Below are 25,835 nucleotides of genomic sequence, written 5' to 3'. Positions count from 1 at the left end.
ACAACATGATATTTTACAAACATAAAATTTTGAATTCATTTGTTACCCCCGCATTTTAGTGATAATTGTTGTCGTGTTAATGAAATAAATAATTCAATTAATTATCTTACAACTAACAAATTAATAAATAATTCTAACATTTTTAGCTAAAATGTGTCAAACTTATGGGTCAAATTTGTCACTGGGAAATGTTTATCATTCTTAGCTTACATGTTTTTTTTTATAAGCAAAGTGTCTGTCCCTATATCAGGCTCGCATTATGCTTAGCATTTTATTGTTTCAAACAATAGAGCCATTGTTTGGATACCAAAAACTGAGCCTACATATGCTTATAAACGTTATGCTTATAAAAGAAAAAAAACATGTACTTACTAGGTTTAGAGCTTACTTATACTTTCCCAACATGTCCCAAAAGTAGTTTAAGATTGCCAAAAAATTAAGTAGGGAATAAAGTGCCTTGATCTTTAACGCTTCCCTTTGTTTACCCTGTGTTGGCAAGTTTTGCCTTGTAATATCTATGTTCACTCTACAGATAATAGATAAACCCGGTCCTAGCTTCATAGCAATGGTTCTCTCCAATAGTCGCAGCAAATATTGGATTATGTTTAGCTTCTGTATTAAAGATGATTATCAAATGATACAATTGATAAAGAAAATTAGACCTTGGAAAATGTACGAGTATATGAAAGTAAAAGACCAGCTTTTGTTCAAATTCTCCTAACTATTTTCTCATATGCCATTGTTTGTTACCAGCCATAAATATCAAGCTCTGTTAGGTTCACATAGTTTGTTTTAAACAAGTGTTTATCATCTATAATCCTCAATGCCATTTTCCTGGTATGCGCTTTAGCCCTATTTGCAAGCACCAATAAGCCAATATGTCATGCACTAACTAACTCTAATTTTTCAAGTCAGATTCTAAGACTCTATAGACTTTTGGAAGACTTCTACATAGTTGGATACCGTTAGATACAACAGCTTTCTTAAGCTATATTTCTTTGCATTGGTAATAGCTTCATTGGTATCGATAATGTTCGTTTTTCCAATTCGAATCATTCCGAGGTACTGGATAACGTTCAAAAGCAGGCGTGTTTGTATGTATAATACACGGTGATGAAGACCCAGGCTGTGGTTGTTGAGATGCTGATGAATTTGATGTTGAAGCTGATGCGGATGATGATGAGCTACTAAAATCTCTGGATCCAGCTAACATTTGCTCATTGGTAACTTTTTGAGGTTGACAGCATTGTGGCTTCAGTAAAGGCCTCATACCATCTGGAAAAGCTAGATTGAAAAGCGCTTCCGGGTTACAAACAAAGCGATATACATATCGCTCACCCGCTACTTTCTGCATGATGCCTTTCTCGTAATAATATCGTAAAGATCGGCTTAATTTATCATAGTTCATAGCTGGTCTGTTTTTCTGGATACCCCAACGCCTTGCTACTTCTTCAGGGTCAATCAACTTGAATTCTAGTCCTCTACCAATCCATGAGATGTAAGGACGACATTCTTTTTCTGATAACAAGGCAACCAAGAATTGCCATAGTTGCAATGTACCACGCCGATGATATGTTCGCTGTTGTGTTGTAGAAGAACTGCCGTTGGTTGATTCAAATGACGGTTTGTACAAATATCGACCATCTAAATTTACCCAAAGAAAATGAATTGAAATAGACGATATCGGCTTTCCGAATTCTCCCCGAATGGTTACCCATGATGCATTGTTAGGGTTAAGGTTATCGTCCGTGAATTTTTTTGCGCAATGCATCATGGGTAATCATTCGGGGAGAATTCGGTTAAGCCGATATCGTCTATTGGATACTCCCGGCAAATATTTTGCATTTTCTATAGACTTTTCCATAAATTACGTCATAAGGAACGCTTACCTCGTTTTCAAACTATGACTATGGTAATTGATTCCCGGAGGAGTTGATAAGAAGTTTACCCTACACAAAAAGTAATAATTGAAGACTCAAGGGATTTAATCACCTTGGTAATAGTTTCAAAACGAGACAGTCGTTGCACGCAAAATAATTTTTGAAAATGCCTACAGGGTGTCCGGAAAAAAAGTATCGAGTTCGAACATGATTCTGAATAGAAGGTTGTTGCGTGTGTTTAACATAATGTAAAAATATATATACCAACACAATAATCATTTTTACAAAGGCCATTATGATTAAAAAGAATTTAAATTTCTTTACAATTTTCATGACGGTAAAGTTATTGTTAAATTTATAAAAGATGTTTCATGACAATTAACTAATATGACCATGGAATTATTATAGACACTGGAAAAACAACGAGCTGAATTTTGCCAAATTCTCATGCACAAGCCTTGTCTGCAGTAATGACATTATTGTTCACCCTCCTTCCACCATTAAATGATTTTTCGTAGCATTTTAATTGCATTTCTCATCAAAATACAATTATCCCAATTCCCAAATGAGACTTTAAGTTCTCCTCCGAGATTCAAACTATCTTAGTTAATGACTAATTATACGTCGTTATGAGGTTTTAAATTTCGAGAAAGATGCATAAGAAATTGAATATTGCCACCAGAATTTTTAAACTTCAACCTCAAAAAAGCCACCGTGCCACCTCGTACCACCATAAGATTTTCATACCATAGTGGAGCTATGAGACTCACGTCTAAAATATATCAATCTCAGCTCTTCTCGGAGAAATATTGGAAAGATATTCCTAATTCCAAATTTCGTGTTAATATAAGCATTTTGTTTGATTTAACTCGCCTGATGATCTTTTTTTCACACCAGATTTGGTGATGTATTCGCTTGGTATTCTAGCATTTATTTTCAAACTTTTAGCAAGTAAAAGTACGATCAAAAAAAGTTAGAGCAACTTTTTAGAAATCAGAGTCCTTCGAGCCGCCATGACAGTTGTCCTTTACGGACAAAGCCTGTACATCGATTGTTCTCTGAAACAATGGAAATACAATACTTCACTCTCCACCGTTTCATTCGATGTTTATCCAGAGTCTCTATAATAAATCCATGATATGACACAGAAAAACTTTGATAAACATTGCAAATTTAGTGAAACACACACAAGAACTTTCTTTCTGAAGAAGTGGTAAGACTCGATACTTTTTTTGTCCGGACATCCTGTATTGTAAGATCACCCCCACAAAGATTTCCTCGCGTAAAACTAACCTGTTAACCGTTTAGAGTACACCCAGCTATTGGCACACAAGGTTGTTTTCAACGTTCACCTAACGTCATATGGACGTTGTTAACGTCAGATAAACATCGAAAAAACGTTCCGTGCCAACTAGGCACGGGCTGCAAAATTATATCAATGCGTTCAAAACATGCGATTACTCGGAAAAGTCCACGTGATTTAATTCCCATGTTACTTGCTTTACAACTTATAGCTGATAACTTTATTAGTGTCAATAAATTCGAATCAGTCAGAAATAAATGTCATGTAACAAGTACATAAAAAAGATCGAGTAAAAGCGTGATTTGTCTTCGGATATAAATTTTGCAACCTGTGTATCGTAGAAAATTGGTTGTCAATAAACCCATCACATTACCATACTTCGGTAATTCTTTGGTACCTTATCGGTCCTTTTTGAACTTGTCCTTATCGGCGTTATTTTTTCGCCGCTGGCGTAAAAAGGGTCGGCGCTAAATTAGAGCCTGTGTAGAAAGGGCTGATATGGTATATAACGCAATACAACTGATAATTTGTTCCAAACTCTACCGCCGTTTTTTTCACCGTAACGTGCCCTTACGGCTGTAAACTCCGCACGTATATACCCCCCCTGTTCACTCAAAAACTTAAAACTTACTGGAATAGGGAGAGAATCTTTGTTTGTTTTTGTTTTCATATTTCGGTGACGGTAACCCTCCATTTACATTGCTACCATTATTGTTTAGTTTATCTCCATGGTTACTGACGTTGTTGTTAGGAGAAACTGGTGAAACAGGGTACCTAACTGGCGAACAGTCTAGAAAACAAATAAAATAAATTATCAACTAGAGAGCATAAAATGGCTGGATTATGTGCTCATGAAAAGGTCAAAGTAGTCGAGCGTAAAAGATATCTTAATTCAATCATTCGTACCACTTTTTGATTTTACTGATGGGCGTGATACAATCGTGAGCACTTTCAGAATTATCGAAAAGGCGAGCTAAGGGACTGGTTACGAGCTTAAACTCAATTTCATCCAATAAAATTTGATGAATAAATTCAAAGTTAAAACGTCAAGAAACAAAAAGTGTCGAGCCTTAAAGCTACTTTACTTGCTCTTCAAAAGTGTAGTTTTGAAGTGAAAGAAAGGAAAACGTATCCAGAGCCAGTTCCACATCACTTTTTAATTTTACTAATGGACGGCGTACAATGTAGAGCGCTATCAGAATCTCGAAATTAATTTATTTGCTCTAAAGAAAGTGTAGTTTTGAAGTAAAAAAGTAAACAATATAATGTACCTCTACTGTTGCTAAAGACAGGTCTGAAATCATCCAGTGGTTCTGATTTCACTTCCAACATGGGAACAGTAGTAGGGTTGTATTCATGACTCAGCTTCCTTTGTATGTTTGGTGGAGTCGGTGAGCATGGAGCACTGAGCGGAAAGTCATCTACGGGTGGTTGCATGTATGGAGAGGGAGGCTGGTGATGGATAGGGGAGCAGGGCATAGGGGAGGGGCACTGTGATGGTGGCTGAAGTGTAGATCTATCACTACCAGTAGCGCATGCTCCTGTCAGAGGAGGATAAATCGGGGAACGAACTGACTCGATGTAATCGATGGTACTACAAGGAGACGGAATCTGGTAGTTTTCGTCTGATTGTGGTGAGAGTAGTGACAAGTTAGATGTGCTGCCGTATGAGTCATGAGCTGAGAGGAGGTTACCAAGACTGTGTCGGTCAGGGATACCGAGGAGTTCGGCAGGTGCAGAAGAACGTCGTACTTGATGAGGAAGTATAGAAGGGGTGAGAGCATCGAGAGGTTCATTTTTAATGAGATAGCAAGATGGTTTATTCTCAAGTTTCTCAGCTTCTTCTTCTTCTTCTTCCTCGATTTTGATCTGAACTGGTCCATACTCAACTAAATAGGAAACAAAAATAGTTCTTTAAGTTTTATTTTCAAACTTTTTGAGATTTGCGTTATTTTGGCGTTATTACAATTGTGTTCTTCTTGGTGGATTTGATTAAAAAATAATCAAGAAACTTAAAAACAAGTTTTACTCTCATATTTATAAAATCAACTTTCTGACTTTATTCAGGGCTCTAAGACGAAGTCTTTCATATATACCTTTAGGGAGTCAGTTTTCAACTGTTTTTCTTTATTATACCTTGAATTAAGATTTCATACTCTATATAAAGGTAGTTTTTACGTAAACCCTTGGCTACAATCCTGGCCATATAAACAATTGGAACAAACATGTTTTTCAGCTTTTGTAGTATATATACTGGTACTAAAGTGTCTTCCCTCCCCCTCCCCCATTGTTGAGCTCTGATTTGCCCCTGCAACAATGAGGGAAGGAAGAAGGGAAGGAGCCAGTGGTAGTTCATAGAAGAAAATTCCAATGTTTATGGCCAGGATTGTAGATCCTTTTAAGGTAATTTCAAGTTTTTACGTCTTTATTTGCTCTTACTATAGCCTATGCTATAGTCTAAGACGAGTTTCATCTAAGATGAACAAACGTGAAGACGGGAATTTTTTCGGGGGTATATTGTCTCGTAAACACAGACTCTATCCACCGCGCAACATATTACGTTTTTGCCACCGCAGGAAGCCTAAAGCTTCCGAGGATGGCATTCATAGCTTCACGCATAATGAAGTTGGGCAAACATCTCATAATTTTGCGCGCGTTTTTCAGTATTTTAGTTCCGGTTAAATGGTGTACCGGTAACATTCTTAGCTTGACTGTATTTCTATTGTTTTATCATCATTAAAAACACATTTCGCGATTTGTTTTGATCTGATTACCCATTTTCAAAGCTCTATATGTCTTTTTTTATTACCTCTGGGAGTCGAATTAAGGGAAATTCCTTTTTTGTTGGGAAATTCCCTATTTAAACCACAAGTAGTTATTAACTCATTATTAGCTCGTTAAAGTTCCTTTTTACTCACCCACACAGGTTTAGTCTTTTTTCTGTTGGAAAATTTTATCGGCGAAAAGAAGATTTAACAATCCTATGCTAATTGGTAATTTTAGTGCGGAGTATTTAATATTCTCGTGGGCATGTTTTGGTTTTTACTACGACAACTGTTTTAACCTTTCATAATTCGTAGGATTTTTCGATTCAGAATTGCGTAACGGAAAAACCTATGCACTCCTTAAGATAATCCCACCTTTAAATAATAAATAATAAATTCACTTAAAAGGTTTTCCCTTCCCACTAAAGCAATCACACCTTGAACAAAGACAAAGAGAAACGCGCTAGAATTTCCCTCTCTAGTATACACCTGATCAATTACACGTTTTTTTTATAAGAACATCTAAAAGTTTTGAAGCCTTTGGATGTTCTTAACTTTTTGAGTTTCATGCCTAAAAATGTTCTTGACATGTTCTTATTTTCACCATTTTCTGAGCAATTTTGTCTATTTTCCTAAGAAATTTGGTGTTTTAGAGTCCCCAAAGCCTTGAAATGTTCTTAACTTGTTCTTAACATTTTTGCCATCGAAGCCTTACGTTCTTACATAGTTTGTTCTTATGAAAAAAAAACCAAAAAAATGTGTACATGTAAAAAAGCTACCTAAAATTCCTAATTTTTGTCTCACATGGTAAAGTTTTCAGGAAAGTCCTGGTAGGAAATCACATAAGTCACAAAGGCTTATCCATTCGGGATGCAAAATTTCCTTCCCCTATCTTTTCCTCTTTGTTCACCTTTTGCAGAGCTTTATCAAAGGGAAGTCAAAAACTTACGTAAGATTAGCCTCTTCAAGAATGGCCTTTCTGAAATATGATTTTTGAGGAATTCAAATATTGTGAATGAAACAGGCTACGCAAATGATGTAAATAATGGCCCGCCCAGCGGCTTGCGTGAATACGTAAATGGGCTTTTTAACTTGCGTGAATGCGTTAAAATGTTAAAATATTTGCGTGATTGTGAATTATGAAGATCTACTGGGGGAGGGGGTGGCATCAAAAATATTATCAGAAATTGAAAAGTAATATTGAAAAGACTATTCCAAAAGGCGTTTTTGAGTATCTAAAAGGAATTAATTTCTGAGCAGAAAATGTCCTCTAAAAATTCAAATTTGCCAAAGCAACATTTTTTAAAATTCAATTTTGGTAAGAACTAAATTTGACGAATTGCAGGCAAGTTATACTGGTTCTTTTTGGGCTATGTGTCTTCTACACATAAATTAAGGGATATTTTTAGATAATTATGAAAAAACTTAAATTTAACAAGGAATATATTTTGGCCAAATTTAGTTCTCGCCAGCTTTTCTCTCGCGAGCCTCCTTAACATATCCAACTAAGCCCCTACGCCATACATAAAGTGAAAACAATTCTTGCTGAGAGCGTCATGAACAATTATTACGCAACGCAGGTTTGAATGTGGTATGAGATTGTGAATGCAAACATCCAAGAATTTCTGACCTGAAAACTGACCTGTTTGTACGAATTGCTTTTTCTTAGCGCAATTATCTTGTTGTTCTACAAGTCGCTTCTCTTTAATGTCTCCACCAATCGTTTGCTGTTGTTGGACGCCATTATTGTTCTGTGACGTTTCCATGGTAACCCCACCACAATTGTTTTGATTGGATAATAAATCAGGAACAAATTGGTCGTCTTTCACTTGGGCTTTAAACGAATGAAGATGATTGATTTAACGGGTGCGTGAAAAGATATTCAACAAAATTACCAAATCTTCAAAATAGTTCTACTACTCCGGAATAAGGGCAATTTAAAAGCTAGTGATTTTCTATTCGCTAAGAGCACAAGGGAAAGCTTTTCTTCTGAGAGACATTTTGATTGCGAGCAAATCACAAGTTTGTATACAGTGAAGTCTCTATAACTCGAACACTTACATGAAACCCAAATTTATTCGAGAAATTCCAGTTTAAAGAGGTTATGCAGACTCTAAAGAATATATATTTTGAATTGTAATAGAAAAATAGACAGACCAGCTCTCATCCAGTGTTCTTGCATTTGTGATAAGTCTTGAAACAAATCTATAAATATAAGAAAATTATTATGAAACTCTTGGATGGGAAATGAAACCACTTGTTTCCTATATAAGACGTGTGACCTGTGCGCTTTCTTACACAAAAAAATCCATCGATAGATTTCGAAAAAAGGTCATGTGTAAGACCTGATTAATTTATAGCCTCAGACAAATCGCTATCTTAGAAATTAGCCCAAAACCTAAGAAAATTTGAATTTCTCCGAACTCTCCCGCCGATTTTTGTCCGCAATTACGGCTGTAAACTCTGCGCAGATATTTTCCCGCCTTTAAAAATAATATGGCTAAAATACCTCAAATTACATCCTCCTATAAAAATGATGATTATGAAAACAAGATTTTCTCTTCTCTGTACTATTAAAATGCCACCATTTACCAGAAAATTTTAAGAGAAAGAAGTCTCCTGTCTTTGAAGCTTACCACATGTGGAAGGACAAAAAAACATATTATTCTCTTCCTATGCAGTTCAAATCAGAGAGAAAAAAAAAACACTCGAATGTCGCGTAGGCAGCAAAATGAAAATGGATAAGTCCATAAATTTTATGAAAAAGACAGAGGAAAAAGAATGCATGGGATTAACGACGGATAAGAGATGAAGAGAGTAAAGAGAATTTTCTCCCAAGCCTACACATTCTCTACCATATTTTTCATCATTTTCAAAATCTTTTCATTGTTATTTTTCCCCCACAAGTAATGATGCCTGATTGGAGTAGATGCTAAATCTCATTGCAATAAAGAAATCACTTTAAATCACCTATTCGATATTCTGCAAGAAATATTAACGCCTTCAGATTTTGCTGAGTCTCACTATCAGATTATCGAAATTTGATGTCTGAAAATTAATTTGAGTACAGAGGAAGAATGTTTTTTTCATCTTAAGAAAATGTAGGTTACAAAGCTGTTAGAGGAATTATCACATTAAAAGGTATCACCCCGTTAGAATCTTTTTCTTTTGTATTAGGGGTAGGGACTCTTATAGATTCAAGTAAATTTTATTCAGCTGCCTGACTACGCCCAATGAATCCAAATTTTCTATGAAACTCAACGTCATTGAAAGGCAGAGTTGGTACCTTTCACAGTAAGAATGATATGATACCATACTCACAACAGTACTACCAAAATTTTTGCGACTTTGGCGCTTTTAATTTTTAAGGAACCTTTGGAATGTTATAAGTAAGTACGGTATGATATGAGAAATTGAAGGAATTGGTTCTACTCCTTACGAAATAGGAATGCATTAGTGCTGCACAAACACAGCTGGTTCTGTGCACGCAAGATACCATGATGCATAGTGATGACACTCAAACAACACTGAAGAGCATAGGTGCGTGTGTAGAACAGGATGAGTGCCATCTGACACCAAAATATCTAATATAGGCCATGTCACAGTCGAAATGAATCATGGGTAATCAGGATCGATAGCGCTCCAGTAACGATTTCCAGTTGGCTAAACACAAAATTCTTCAACATTTTTCAAAACTTTGGACCGATAATAAGTCGTCATTAGCACGTAGTGGTCCTGATTTCCCATTATTTGCGACTGTGAAATGGCCTACATCACCCACACTCTTATATCAAAGTGCTGGTACCCAATTCCCCTTACATAGCAGAAAAAAGCGTATTCATCTGTTAAGTAATTGATCCACAGTACTACAGCGGGGATCAAACTTCAGCCCTCCCAGACGGGAGAGATACTACCACCATATACGCCAAAACACAGTAAAAAATTGTAAAGTTGAGTTCTATAACTCGAACCTGCACAGGAAAGAAATTTGTTCGAGTTATGGAGTAAGGTTTATAAGGCATTTTTAACAGAAGGGATGGAAAAAACTTACTCGAATTAAGGAGACATACGAGGCGTAGAGGTTCGAGTTAAAGAGACTGTATCAAAATATACTTATCTTGCTGGCAAACAACGTTGTTTCAACGTTTATCTATTTATCCGGGGACAGCTAAACTTGCCGACCAACGGGGGTGCTCCGCTGAGGTTCGAAAAATGGACCCTGCGTGGGACTCATTTTTTCAAAAATTTTACCGATATTTGCAAAAAAAGTGACCCTCAATGTGACTGAAGCTCTCAAATTTTCTAAGATCCAAAAAAGGCACCTTACGAGGGACTGATTTTTCTATTTTGGTGTTTTTGCGATGCTACCTACTCGTGGAGGTTACTAAAAGGTACCCTGACCAGCGGCGCATCCCCGTAACCCATTTTGCCCTACCCCCGGGCTCACAACGGCCATTTAACGTTAGATTAACATTACAACAACGTTGTGTGTCAGCTGCCTACCTTGAGTATCAAATGGTGTTTTCTCTTCGTTTGAATAAAAAGAACTTTTTCCTGCCAGATCGACATCCTCTGTACTTTTCTTTGTCCTTAATGATGTTGAGTCTTCATGGCATATGTTGCTTTCAGGATCCTAAAAAAACAAAAGGAAAAATGAAATATCAAAAGAAAAAGAATTAAGGGGTATTTTGAAGTATTAAGATGAGTTTTTTTATTTTGCTGGTATTTTTTTTCTCTTGCATTCTTGTATTTCCCTTTTATGGTTGAAATTTTAGTTCCCCTGTTTTTCCAACATATGGGAAATTGTTACTCAGGAAAACAGCTACCATTTACTTTTATGCGAACTTTGAGAATTCATTGTATCAGTTTGAAGTTTTAGAGTGAGTTTTCCCTTAAAATTTCTAGCTTTGTCCTCCTCGTTCCAATCTTCTTTTTGATTATCATTTCTGGATGATTTCTACGTTTTCCGCAGAACAGACCTGTTAGGAATCGAATGGGATTAAAGCGTAAACAAAACTTCGGCAATGAAAAGCATTACCTAGCTTTCCAATTTCAAGCCCTTTTTTAGGTCTAGAGAAGACTTGTTTAGCTTTGCACACTGTGTAAATATAAGATGAATTCAATTTTCCCTGAAGAGGCAAAAGTCATTTTAGCGGAGGCCCCCCAAGCGGACCCTCAATTCACGCAATCACGCACTTTTTTTTCGAAATTCACGCATTCACGCAAATTGTCCTCGAGTTTCACGTAATAGCCTAAATTTTCAGAAAATCGGAAGATTTTCGGGAAAAATCGGAAAATTGGGAACATTGCACACAATCGGTGATAAAAAGAGATCACTGAGCTTGGTGCAACCATGAAGGCGTCGATTATTGACGAGATCAAAGCGACACTCTTGAGCGTTGAAAACCAAATGACTGTGGTAAAGCAGTCTTATGATAAAGTAGTTAAAGACCCTTTATTAGACGACTCTAACACCTCCATCAAGGAGGTTATTAGAGAAGCTCTACGAGAAGAAGATGCAGAAGAAACAAATAAACAAAAACGTGTCTCCAATGTCATTGTCCATGGAGTTCCTGAACAAGATACCAACATGGACAAGAGCTGGGTGGACGATCTCATCAAAGAAACACATTCAAATGTAACAGTTAAGCGTGTTACTCGATTGGGTAAGACCTAAACCGACAGGAAACGTCCAATCTTGATCTGTCTATCAAGCGAAGACGAGAAATTCAATCTTCTCTTACCTGCTCTTAAAGGAAATGAAAAGTTTTCTGGAGTTAGCATCACTGAAGACCTTACGCCTGATTTGCGTAAGAAAGTGCACCAATTGTCTATCGAAGCTAAAGAATTGAATGCAATAAAATCTCCAACATCAGGAATATATCGCGTCCGTGGTAATTCAAAAAACGGGTTCAGTATCAAGATGGTGCCACTCAAGAAAAAATCATCGATGACGAAATCACCAACAGAGAAGAATGTCTCCTTCTCCGAAAACCTAACAGAGACAAACATCATCAAAGAATAGGGGCAAAAACCGCACCAAAACATATAATAAAAGATATGAAGATTCTTTATAGAAATCCAGATCAGTTAACATCGTTTAAGAAAAAAGAATTACAGTCCATGGCCCAGGAAGAAAACCCCTATATAATTGCAATCTGCGAAGCTAAGACAAAAGCAGGTGCCTTGAAGGAGCTACATGAATATGAATTCGATGACTACAAAATCGCTAGCCAAGTTAACCTAGATACAGATCAAGGGCGTGGCATTGTCATATTTGTCCATATCTCCATTAAACACTTGGTAGGTTGGTAATCGATGTCAAGCCTCCAGTGACTTTCGATGAAGTTTGCATGATTGAAGTACAACTATCAGGAAAAGATTTGCTCGCTGTTGCATGCATTTATCGATTCCCAACTAGATCTACGTCCTCCAACGAAAACAACAACAACCTAAACTTATTGATCAAGTCCATTGCATTAAACAAGAAATATTCGCACAAATGTTTGTTAGGTGATTTCAACCTTCCAACAATCAATTGGGAAAACTGGACCACCCCGCATCTGGAGGATAGCAAAGAAGAGAAATTCTTAAATGCTTTGAGAGAGGCATATCTCCATCAACATGTTAATGATCCAACTCGATGCAGAGGAACTGATGACCCATCCCTCATCGACTTGATCTTAACAGGCGAAGAAAACCAAATTAGGAATCTCGACTACCTAAGACCACTAGGAAAAAGTGACCATAGTTCGTTGGCTTTCAATTTCGTTTGCTACGCATACCTCAAACCTACGCAAACAAGGTTCATCTATGCTTCGGCAAATTTCAAATTAATGAAAAATGACCCGACGTTGAGGGAATGGAAAGAAGGTTTCAAAAATGCATCCGTGAATAAATCAGTGGAAGATCTTTGGGAATCGTTCAAGAAAGTTGTCATTGATCTCAGAAATCGATTTGTCCCTTTGAAAGAAGTTGGAAACGATTTTTGGAGGAAAAAAGGTAAAGTTCCAATTAATAAGAATCTTCAAGATGAAATCAAGTTAATGAAAACGCTCCATAGAAGGTGGTTAAGATCTGCACCTCTCGACAGAGATCGTCATCGTGTCAATTACACTATTGTAAGAAACAGAGTTAATCGTTTGATGTCAAAGGCCCACAGGACTTATGAAAAAAGTATTTGTGATAAATCCAAGGAAAAGCCAAAGATATTTTGGTCTCATGTAAGATCTAAACTTAAGTCATCAAGCGGAGTCTCACCACTACTTGAAAACCCTGATGACAAATCATCGATTAAACACGACGATCTTGACAAGGCTAACATCCTACAAGAACAGTTTGGCAGCGTCTTTACCAATGAGCCCCCAGGAACGATTCCCGACTTTCCTACACGAACGGAGATTCAAGTTGAGAACATCATCATAACAGAAGATATGATGAGAAAACAGATAAAATTGCTGGACGTGAGTAAATCGTTCGGTCCGGATGATATACACCCGAAAATGTTAGTTGAACTGATTGACCATCTAGCCGAACCCCTGTCTATCATCATGAACAAGACCTTGTCTGAGGGAACAATACCAAAAGATTGTAAGATGGCACATGTGACTCCAATTTATAAAAACAAGGGTGCCCAAAACCTTGCGATAAATTACAGACCTGTTAGTTTGACTTCAGTAGTCTGTAAGTTAATGGAATCATTTATAAGAAAGCACATTATGAAGCATGTAACTGACGAAAAGGTTCTAACCAACAAGCAATACGGTTTCATTAGTCGCCGCTCCACCGTCACACAACTCCTAAATTATTTGGACAAGTGCTGTGAAAGTATAGCTAACGGAAGTGTTGTTGACACTATATATTTCGATTTTGCGAAAGCTTTTGATACTGTTCCCTATCGCCGTCTACTTAAAAAGCTGAAAGGATATGGAGTATCTGGAAACATCTTGAGATGGGTAGAGTCTTTTCTGATTGACAGAAAACAATTGGTTAAGGTTAACAAAACTCGATCTAAGACGGATGATGTTATCAGTGGTATTCCCCAAGGAAGTGTTTTGGGACCACTTCTCTTCGTTATCTACATCAACGACCTCCCTGACAATGTGCTGTCTTCGATTCTCCTATTTGCTGACGACACGAAGATTTTCAGAGAAGTCAACTCGATTGAGGACTCATTGGCTATCCAACAAGACATACACAAACTTGAAAAGTGGTTAAATGATTGGCTATTAAGATTTCACCCAGATAAGTGCCACGTTCTCACTCTCGGTAAATATTGGAATATTGTCTACGTGCACCCTTATTCACTTAGAGGTGAACAACTTGAACATTTTTTCGTTGAAAAAGATCTCGGGGTTCTGATAGACTCTGACTTATCCTTTGAAGAACACATATCAAAACAAGTGAAAAAAGCTAATTCCATTCTAGGAGTCATCAGAAGAGGTTTCGAAGACCTTAGCCTTAAAACTTTCTTCACTCTGTACACAACCTTTGTCAAGCCTCATCTCGAGTATGCCCAATCTGTATGGTCACCAAAACTACGTAAGGACATCAACTTAATTGAGGGCGTTCAACGACGTGCCACTAGGATGGTCAGAAGGTTAAGTAATCTACCATACGAGCAGCGCCTACGAAAACTTGACTTGCCTTCTCTCGAATTCAGAAGACACTTCGGAGACATGGTTCAGATCTACAAACACTTGCACTTCTACGATAAGGACACCACAGTTGGAAAGTTTGTTCGCAGGGTGCGTCCATCTCGAACTCACGATTACGAACTGATACCAAACTTTGCAGACGATGGATTTAGAGTTGTCCAGACCAAGTCGTTTTACTATCGATGTGTGACAGCATGGAACCAGCTACCAAAAGAGACTGTTAACGCTACTAGCATCAAAGCGTTCAAAGAAGAACTAACCAAGGCATGGATGGAACATCCATTGCGCTACGAATCAAGATCTTTGTAATTGTAAACGATAGATCGGTTTAGAAGCCCTCGTGTGCCTGGACTGTAAATCTTCATATAAAAAAAAAAAAAAAAAAAAAATTACATATTCATGCACAAAATGGCCCAGATTCAAGCATTCACGCAATCAAAAAGTGGATTTTCACGTTCACGCATTTTTTTTTTCAATTTTCACGTATTCACGTAACCGAAAATGCCTATTCACGCATTCACGGAAACCACTGGGGGGGGGGGCTACAGGGTGCCTCAAAAAAGTATCGAGCTCGAACATGATTCTGAGTAGGAGGTTGTTGCGTGTGTTTAACAAAATGTAAGAAAATATATACCAACACATCAATTGTTTTTACAACAGTCGTTATGATTAAAAAGAATTAACTTAACTTAATTAAGAGAGTCTTGCTGATCGTCGATTTAGTAGAAGAATGGTCTTCTTCTACAAAATTTTAAACAATTTAGCCCCCTCTTATTTACGTAACTACTTACCAGCAAGACTTGCGGCACCGGGTAATCTAAGAACAAGAAATCCTATTTATCAACTTAATATTCGAACTGAGCATTTCCGGAATTCTTTTTATCCATACTGCATAACACAGTGGAATATTCTGGCTGGTCGTATTAGAGATATGCCTTCAGTATCTACCTTCAAAAAAGCAATCCTTGAGTTTCTAAGGCCCAAACTTTCTCCTGTTTTTGGAGCTCGTGACAACCAGGGTGTGATCCTTCTCAATCGTCTTCGAGTAGGATTTAGTCACCTTAATGAACATAAATTTAGACACGGTTTTCGTGACACCTTAGATCCATTTTGTGCGTGTAGAACAAATTCCATCGAAAACTCTCAACACTTTCTTTTGCACTGCTCTATTTACTCTCAGGCAAGACATCTTTTGTTCAACAAACTTCTGAACCAAGACATAAATATTTATCCACTAAGCCCTCCTAAACTCTTCAACCTTTTGTTGTACGGTGATCCAGAATTACCTTTCAACATAAATAACATAATAATTAATCTTGTCATTGAATTTATTCTCGACTCTGAAAGGTTTAGTGGTGCCTTATTTTAGTTTAATGATCTTCTTACACAGCTCTTATATTTTTTAATATTTTTTTTTTTTTTGCCCCCGCAGGAGCGCAGCGACGAGGAGGCACTCATAGTTTCACGCATAGATATTGGACTGGAATCTCGATTTTTTGCGAATTGTTTGTGCGTCGTAATCGGCTTTCCGGCCAATTAAGTGTTCCGCAAAAATATGGCGGTAAATTATATAGCGGTAAATGTTATACATATTTTCATATTACGTTATATGCTATTACCATTATTGCGTATCTATATATTAATAGCCGTAGTCTGTATGTGTGTTTGTGTGTCACTTTCGTTTTCGCAAGCAATGTTTTGTTCTTTTAAAAGATGACTTTTATTTTGTTCTTGCTCCACAAATTTGTTTAACGATATTCGCGCCGTTTTATAAAGACTTTGTTTTGATTGATAGATTAGATTTTTTCTTTTCTTTTTTTTTTCTTTCTTTTCTTTTGTTTTATGATTTCGAATGTAATTAACGACCTTATTTGATTTGAGACATTCGAATTCTTTTCAAAACAAAAGAAATCTTTTAAACTGAATCTATTAAAGAAAAGAACAAATTTAAAATAAAACACAAGAATCACATAGCACCATAACAAGTTTGTTAGAACAACAGCAACATTAAAAATACAATCAAAAGGCAGTAAAAACTAGAATTCTTTCTTCGTAAAAAGGGACCTTTAAACATGTATGTCGATAATTATTTTGCTGTAAATCTAAGTCATTGTTGAATTTGAAAAATTATTGAAGTTTTATGACGAAGTTATTTTATAAAAAGCAACATAAAATTGCGCTATCACGCTTTTTTGTCTGCGTGTCCTAGCTGCCTTCCGGGGGGACTATGGTTGCGAGCTGACTTTCGGCCCTGCCCCTCGGACCCTTAGCAGAATAAAGAGGAGAAGAAGAAACAAGGGAAATTGTGTGAATTTTAATTCACTTTTTGGAGCTAATTTGACCAAGTTTCTATCTTTCTGGGGGCAAAAAATTGAAATTTTCCTATTTTTTCCAATTCTTAGTGGGACTGAAGTTTGATTTTCCGTTTTTTCAAACTGCCATTTTTCAAAAAAGGCACCCTTAAGGCCGGCACATACCCATACCGCCCTTCTCTTGCCTAAGTACCCCCTCCCCCGGGCTTTGTTTTTTCGACGAATTGCGTGTCATGTCTATTATTTCACTCCGCTTATCTTGACATCAAAGTTTTCCTAAACATCAAGAACTACGGCAAATATAACGCGAGCGTAGCGAGAAAAAAAATCTAATTGCAGAGCCGTCTCGGACGTCGCTGGTCGCCGGTATTGTGTAATTTGGGAATGACGCCCTTTTTGTTTTCTGATCATTTTTGCCACAAAAATCTTTTTCAAAATATGGTTAAAAGATACGTCACCCGGGAGGGATAGAGTCAAACTTTGAAGAGAATTCTTCACTTTAATTTTGATTTTATCGTGTTTAAGCCACCTTCCCAACATCTCAAATGACTTTAAATGCGTTCAGCAAACAGCTAAACCGGCGTGCGACGCCGGGTACCGGCTAGTTACATTTTATTAGTTTTGATTTAGCATTGAAAAGCTGAAGCGAGTGTTATAAATGCAGATTATAGAAAAAGGGCGGCATGGGAAGAGAGACTAAGTGCTTCTATAAAAGACTCAGTGAACTTTTATCCGAAAAACGAGATGAACCTTTGTCAGTCACAACAACTTGGGTTAGAAGAAAGGTGGTCTTTGCTCTTTTGAGTTCAGTTCTCTTGTGCCTCCGGGGCAGTCGAACTCCATGGAGCAAAGATAACCTTCCTTCACTCTCCAAAAGTTCAAGCGACTGTGAACATTTATGTTCTATTTGAATTTATTGAATATATAAGATATAACGAATTTTGTTAGGTGGTTTTCATCAAATATCTTTAAAAATTTTCCAAAACCATTGTGAAATTTAACAGTATATCCTACAGTATATATTAAAGAATAAATTATAGTTATACTCTAAAAAAAAAAAAAAAAAAAAAAAAAAAAAAAATTATAGAAAAAGTATAGTACCATAACACGAATTACAATATTACTTGTGCAAATCAAAACAAACAAAATGGCAGACTGGTTATGATGATGAGCTGATTCATTGACTGGAAAAATTGTTTTGTATGTCACAAATTTTGTTTCTTGTCTTTGAAACTGAATACTAAATACTGTAATTTAGTCAGAAGTTCATTTCAGCAATGTTTTCAATTCTTTTTCTGGAATCTTTAAAGAAGTTTGCTCAAGTTTTCAAATGTACATTTGATAATTTTGTTCAAACTGTAATTTATCTTTGTCTGTTATTATATTAATAACTAGCTTTATTGTTTATAGAGCTTCTTGAGCTTTAAAGACCATCATATGGTCGTAACTCGAGAAAGTCCTTCTTAACTTGGTAAAACAAGATACCGGCAAAGTACAATGTTGAATGTACACACAAGTAAAGTTGAATCCAAAAGTGGTTGAATGTGTTGAATGTCAATCAATGTTTTTTTTTTGGTCTTCAAAATAGATTTACCTCACTTAGAGTGTTTTCACTGTTTGTTCAGTGTGGTAAATCTATTTTAAAAACCTGAAAAAAGTTTGTTTACATTCGTTTAACTTTACATGCGCACATTCAACTTTTTCATGCAGTTGTGATAGCCTATGACTTACGCTCCAGGAGTTTGGTGAAATAGCTCCAATTCTAGCTTTCCAAGTTAAGGCATTTAACGGTGGTTGGACTAGGCACACAAAAAGTCATACAGGAACACGTCTAGTCTAGTTTCCTGAAGGCCCGTCTCTTCATTGTCTGCGCTGCAATCATATTATAATGGCTTCAATCCTTTCAGCTTGGAGAAAAGATTGCATCATGAAAAAGTACTATGCACTTAAAAAAAATTAGGCACATTTCAACTTTTCGACTGTACGTCTGAATGGACCAAAATGACATTCCTTTATTTTTCTTTTGACTGCGATCACAGCGTACGCAAGTGGAGCCCGGGCCTTAACTAGGATTGGTCTATTTCAGATGGCGGAGAACTTTTTGATAAATTTTATACGCAGTATCATCTTATCATCTTGCTATTGTTTATTGGGCAAAGTAGCAATAGAGAATTGTTGAAATATTTAGCAGCCAATGAAAATTAAACAAGCTATTTCTGATTGGTTACCTTGTCGATTTATTCACCGCTATATATTTTGCCTACAATCTAAAATGTCTGTAGCAGGTAAAAACCAAGCAAACAAGGAGATGTGAAAGTCAGTAGTAAGATAATGATACCATGATTTTCGAAATATGTTTTTGAGAAGCTTTTCCAGCTTTTCCTTGAATTTTATTAAATTGTCAAGCTGTATGAATTCTTCAAGTATTTTGTTAATGGAATATGATTTTTTTTTCAATCAATCAATAAATAATTAAATCAATCAATTATTCCTGATTATTTTTTATGCTTTAATTTTCAAAGCATTAAAAGCTTTATAAGTGCATGACATGACCTTTCTGTGGGGGCATTTAGTGAAAGCTATGACTAGTTTAATCCTTTTAGTGATGGTTTTCCCTTTAAGTTTTTTTCTTTTATTCAATAGCTTAGTACCCTTGGCGATATCACTCAGTGCCTTGCGGGGGGAGGAGCTATTTATTTTTTCAGTGTTTGTTTTTGTAAGTAGTATATGTTCGTAAGTGTAATGTAGTTTCTCAAATCATATATAAAAAAAAAGAAAAAAAAAAAAAATTAACTTTCTTTACAATTTTCATGACGTTTAATTTTTTGATTTATAGAAGTGTATTTCTCAGGTCTATTGACCTCTATGAAACAATCTTACATCTTTACAATTTATAGGTCTTATCATTCCATTCATTTGTCAATTCTGTTATAGATTTTTACAGTTAGGCACCTGGGCCTCTAACCCACTCTTCTTACAATCGTGTTGCAGTTCTGTCGTAAATTTCTTTAAATAGAGTTTAGTCCTAGGACTACCTCTCACTTTCCATATATGACTTTTGTCTTTTCATTCGATGTTTTTTCTTTTGCTTTATGATGCCATTGTTTTATCATATCGCGTTATTTCCTTGAAAATCGTCTGATACTCTGAAATCATCTTTATCTAGTTTGTGGGCTGATGCAAGTATTCTAATTCTTTCTTCTTCACTCTCGAGAGTAACTTTTAATGGTCTCCATCGTTCATTTGTATACATTTCATCTTTACGAGCACCTATGCGTTCTATACCTTGATTATCTTCACATCGAAACCCATTTGTTGTTTCAGTATTCTTTCTATAAAATCTTTGTCACCAACTCGTTGCTCTTCTTCGTTTTGGTGCTTGTTTTCACCTAAATCATGCACCATGATGTTGCACTTGGTTGATTTGAGCCAACGCTCCTCTTCGTTCACTGATTTGATGAAACTTTTCATGGTTACCTCTTGTTTTTTTAGATCTTCTTTGGTGACTTCTGCATACGATTGTTTCTTTGTTTCTTTGTTGTTTAGTTGTTCTTTAGATCGTTCGTTGTTTCGTTCTTTGTTGACGACTTTTTTATTCATTAGCTTCTCGACTTTCTTTTCTAGAGAGGTTATTCTCTCGTTGAAACCTAATTTCAATCCATGATGTTCATCTTTATCTACTTCTTTCGTTGTGATGTTACTGCGAGCTTTTTGTCTGCTTGTTTTAATCTTCTCAAGTAAGAGTGGCCTTATTGTAACACAATTTCCACATTCGAAGCGCCGGCTTTTATATTGCAGAGAAAGCTGAATCTGATAGGCCGGGAGCTCAGAGCAAGCATAATGGAGAAGTCTATCACATTTCCTACATTGTCAGGTGTCGTTATCTGCTATGATGGTGTTTATTAAAAAGTTATTGGGTGTGCAATATCCATAATTTTGTTGAATTTCCTGGTTAGAATTTTCGTTGATTTCCGCCATATTGTATTCTATATCTAAGTTATTGAGAATTGTTTTTTGTAAACTAGTTATTCATAAAAGGTGTCTCGTGACAATTAATATGACAAAGAGAGAAACTTTGATAAACATTGCAAATTTAGTGAAGCACACACAAGCCACACAAGAACTTTCCAATCGAATCTGAAATTTGGTACGTAACAGAAATGATCTATTAAAGAGCCTCCCCCCAGTCGACCCTCAATTCACGTATTCACGCACAAAATTTTATCAACTCACGTATTCACACGCGAAAAAAAAACCATTTTCACGTTCACGCGCCAATTTTGCTTTTATATATATATCTTTGGTTAAAACGATTGTGACCTTATTGGGCTAAATATGACCTTTTTATGGTTTCTTTAAGCAGTTTGATCTATTTTAATGCCAAACATTTTCGCCAATATAAAGTTTTCTCCACTTTTGTGACCTTGTTATCGATAGCGTCGACCTTTCAAAGCATCTTTTACAGATATTTGAGCTTTAATAAAGCAATGTTTTAGGTCTGCCGCGCCAAAGTTACAAAAAACTACCCCTCTGGCGTAGGGTAGACTGTTGTTGTGGGATTTTATTCCTCGCAGACCCGTAAGAGGTCTTTTTTTATTTTAAATCGAGGTTGGGCCAATCATGGTTTGAGAAGCCGTAGACTTCAACAAAAGCTTCAACGAGGCGGAGCGGTAGTGTACAACAAGAGGACGCAAATTGCAATGTTTGACACCTGCCTAATTCAAGGGGAAAAATGTATGTAAAAAAGCAATGCGAGCGAAGCGAGCCTGAAATCGTTCGACAATTTTCGCTCTTTTATGACTGAAAAAACGGCCTTAATGCGCTATTGTTAGTCAAGTATGCCTTGTTTGGTCACACAATTCTTTGATTTTATTCAACACTTACCATTTGTTGGCAAAAATTTGGAACAGCAAGCGACGTACCTGCCGTACCCGGTGCGGCGTTCCAAGAGTTTCGCCCAAGAGAAAACTTTTCAAATTTAGAATGCCTAGATTGCTTGAAAAGGCATCATGTGCATCATTATCTATGAGAATTATTTTTTACTTTTTCGATGCTGCATGTATACAAGATGTTTTAGAACTACCTACTTTTGCAAAGTATTGAAGGATCAAAAATCTCTCTAAGTTAACGCGATATCATTTTGTGTATTGTATTGTATAGTAACAATACAAGTGACTACGAAGAGATGACCATTATTAAACGCCGACGGAGAAAATTTTCTCTAGACTCTTTTGTTTTGGCTAAAAACGCTCTCGTTGGATGTGGTACATATTTGCATCACAAAAATTGACATTAAAAATGAAAAAGTACGCCCTCAGAAAAATAACGAAAATATTTGTTTAAGATATCTTTGATGATTTTAATGTTATAAAGTTTTGATTATTTCGAATGTCAATAAGTTAATCCAAGACTATGCGAGCGAAGCGAACAAGAAATTTTACAGATTTAGGTCTTAGACTTTTAGAGTTTCCTTGTGTTTTAGACAATGATTTGCTTTTCACGTATTCACGCTAAAAATCTCGATTCACGAATTCACGGTGGAAAAATCTTATTTTCACGTTCACGCTGATATCTCAATTCACGTATTCACGAGCTAAAAAATTCAAATTCACGTATTCACGTCAGAAAAAAGGCTCATTCACGTATCACGCCAGCTCCTGGGGAGCCCTATTAAATATTGAAAAACCCAAAGCTTTCAACTCATTTGTAATCAATCGCTATCAAGAAAATGAAAAAACCAATACAGTGACTTATCTTCCAATTTGTACAGTGCTGAAATGGAAGTCTTTACATTGAAATCAAGACCCTAACCCGAATGGTTTGAGGCTGCTGGGATAGTATAAAACGTCTAAGGTTGGTTTTACCAATCCCAAATATTCAACCGGAAGGAAAATGTCCAAAGAAGATGGAACAAGAGCTCAAACCTCAGAAGAGAATTCTGAGGGTTTTTCGGATTCATTTTGATGGACTATACAGTCGCCCACCAAATTTCGACCCAGCTTGTACCAATTGTCTCAACCAAAGAGCAGCAATTTTTCAAATAAGTGAACCTCCAAGTCAAGACGAAATCAAAGCTGCCATCTGCCGCCTTAAAACCAAGAAAGGTTTTTATCGACTTTGAAATTTCTTCAAATTTTTGGGAGCAAGGTTTTGCCTGTGACGTCAGTTTTTGAGTCATAAAAACTTTTTCCTAGGCCTTAGCAGAAAACCCCTATCACGAAAAACTCTTTATATACTTCATTCTTTGGAATGGACCAGATTTAGTTAGTAATTTCAAGGTAAATGACATGCCATACGTGCGGCTCTTTAAGGATATTTTCAAGAATTCCAAAAAAATTCTCCCCTAAAAGCATGAATTTTTTGAAACCCTCTAAGAGTGGAAAACATTTTGACACCCCTCCCCCCTAGAAGCTTCCATCTCACTCTCTAGTAGATACTTTCCAACGTCATCACAATAGAATTAAGAACTAGAGGAGAGTTTTCGCTGAGAAATCTATATTGGTAATGATTTTGTTCGTTGTTCTTCACCCTCCCCCAACTGGTTAAGAAATTTCACCAGATCACTGAGACAGCCCAGCTGGCACACAACGTTGTTTCAACGTTCATCTAACGTTAAATGGACGTTGTGAACGTTAAATAAACGTTGAAACAATGTTGTGTGCCAGCTGGGAGGGGTGTAGAAATACCATTTTGGAAATTTTGGAAAGATGTTTTGTTTTGTGGGAGTAATACACTCCCTTCTCACAGACCCAGTAGGATTTTTTTAGCCAGTGGGGATAAAAATAACTAACTGAATCTCAATGGGGATTTTCAAGTCAGAAAATTCAGTGGGGATGTAAAAATAGTAAATATTTTGCAGCGATGATTAGTTTATCTGATTTTTTCGATGGGGACAAAAATTGAAGGAAAATTGTTCACCGGCGACTATATTTTGGCCAATTTTTCCAGTGGGAAGGGGTCCAAGTGAGAAGAGGTGCAATAATCAAAATCGTTGACCAGTACAAATAGTTCGAAAATTAGTATCACAAAATAAAACAAAAAAAATATCTCAACATTCAACCAGTAAATATTCTTCCCCTTCTACATTTAAAAAGAGCAGAATAAAAAAGTAGCCTACATACCATTTCGTATATGTTACACTTATTCCAATGCATTTTCCAATCCGTTAAAAAGAGCCACAAAAAATCAAAATCTTTCTCGATAGAAAATCAGCCCAATCAAAAAGTTTGTAACCAAAATTTCATTCAACTCATTCATGATAGATGATAAGTTAGAAAATCTTCTGGTCAAAAAAAAATCACAAAAATATAATTGTATTATTCTAGCAACCCAACAATAATGATATATAAAAATCTTTTATTTTCAAAATAAAAATATATTACTATTATTTATCATTTCTTTGCTTTTAATAAATTTCGTAATTCATTAAAGAAAGTTATGTGCCTTAGGAAGATAGGGAAGGCTCTAGAACTGATGAAAAGAAAAAACAAAATATGATGTCTGTTTTGGACATCACAGCTAGGGAATCAAAACAAAGAGAGAAAAAAAAGGGACCTGAAAACTTTTTTCTTGTTCTTTTATTCCTTCTTCATTTTCATATTTCTTCGTTTTCCCTATGTATTTATATCTTCGTCTTTCTTTTATTCAAAAAAACCTTCGACTAATATATTATCCGCACAATAGACTGTTTACATTCAGATCTTCAATAAATTTATTAGCCCCTGAAAAAAGAAACATAGAAGAAAAGAAGAACCAATTTTTATTTTTGAAAAAAAAGAAAAGAAAATATAGAAGCAAATTAGATATGAAAAAATATTAAAAATGATAAATATAAAATAGAAGAATAAATAAGTAATCGAGAAAATTATTTATATCAAAAAGAAAGATAAGAATTTTGATGTCGTCATACTTAGATGTGTGCCTGTTAACCGGCAAAAAAAATTAGTATTCTTTTCTGCTTTTTCTCTGAATTTTCCCTCTTTTTTAGAATTCTTAGATATTTTACTCAAATGTAATCGCTGAAAGCCCTGTGGAACCCTACACCAAAATCGGCCGAAAAAAAAAGCTGTCCCAAGTAGAAAGTACCTTAATACTAACCAAACGACCCCAATTCATTTACTCTTTTAATCTCATCCTCCAAATTTTCTTAAAGATTCTCACCGGCGTTTAACTGAGACAGGGGTGTTCAAGAGATCGGTATAATCTCAGTATGAAGGGACTAAAAAAACAATGCACCGCTTGCAAAAGATCCGTTGAAGACCATTAAAATCAGTTACATACCCAATGATTCTGCAATGATTTTAACCAAGAAAAAAATAAAATTCGGAGTCGGGGAGGGAACTAGGCGTACAGGATGACGGGGGTGCCACCTAGCTTTCGACCATCGGACCCTTAGTTGAACAATAGCGAGGTTAAGCAAGTGTTTATTTAGATCGTTCAATGTGATACCGTAGGCCTGTACATAAGATTTCACTTGCATGGTTTGCTTTGGCAAGTTATATACAGGCCTACAGTATTGCACTTTACGGTAAAAATAGACCCGTGCTTAACCTCGCTAATAAAAAAGGAAAATTGGAAAGATTTTGTGAATTTTACGACCGTTATCGGGACTAATTTGACCAAATTTTAGAAAATTGAAATTTCTTTTTTTCCGACCCGTAATGGGACTGAGATTTAATTTTTGATTTTTGTAAACTTTACAGGGACTTTCAGGTTCAAAAAAGGCACTCTTGAGGATGGTACATACCCGTACCTTTACTTACCCCCCCCCCGTAGAAACCATTAGGCTCAAAAAGAATAAATATTCTAACTTGTATTCTTTTCCCCACACTTAGCCAGATGGGAAAAAAGAGTAAATGGTTGAAATAGCAAAGAGTTGAATAAAATGATAAAGTAAAAGACTTGGGCAGTTCTTCATA

General features: G+C 36.1%; 1 protein-coding gene across 3 annotated transcripts in view; it reads right to left on the bottom strand.

The window, feature by feature from the left end:
* Positions 1–489: 489 nt before the first annotated feature.
* Positions 490–25,835, bottom strand: part of LOC136803936 (ETS translocation variant 1-like) — a 35,790-nt gene continuing 10,444 nt past the window's right edge. The window contains exons 1-7 of one of the 3 annotated variants that reach the window (XM_067060664.1): positions 24,039–24,244; positions 10,452–10,581; positions 8,106–8,153; positions 7,591–7,782; positions 4,455–5,072; positions 3,815–3,973; positions 491–1,644 (exon numbers count right to left, since the gene is read on the bottom strand). In XM_067060664.1, the coding sequence (XP_066916765.1) occupies positions 1,016–1,644; positions 3,815–3,973; positions 4,455–5,072; positions 7,591–7,782; positions 8,106–8,153; positions 10,452–10,581; positions 24,039–24,071 (1,809 nt within the window). In that variant the 5' untranslated portion in view covers positions 24,072–24,244 and the 3' untranslated portion in view covers positions 491–1,015. Of the gene's footprint in view, positions 1,645–3,814; positions 3,974–4,454; positions 5,073–7,590; positions 7,783–8,105; positions 8,154–10,451; positions 10,582–24,038; positions 24,245–25,835 lie in introns of those variants that run through there. The other 2 variants (XM_067060662.1, XM_067060663.1) reach the window with 2 other exon arrangements.

The sequence above is a fragment of the Clytia hemisphaerica genome, unplaced genomic scaffold (genome assembly GCF_902728285.1).
Source record: "Clytia hemisphaerica strain Z4C2 unplaced genomic scaffold, Clytia hemisphaerica genome assembly, whole genome shotgun sequence".
Taxonomy (NCBI): domain Eukaryota; kingdom Metazoa; phylum Cnidaria; class Hydrozoa; order Leptothecata; family Clytiidae; genus Clytia; species Clytia hemisphaerica.
The sequence above is the reverse complement of the archived record's forward strand: the minus strand, read 5'-3'. Positions and strand labels throughout refer to the sequence as shown.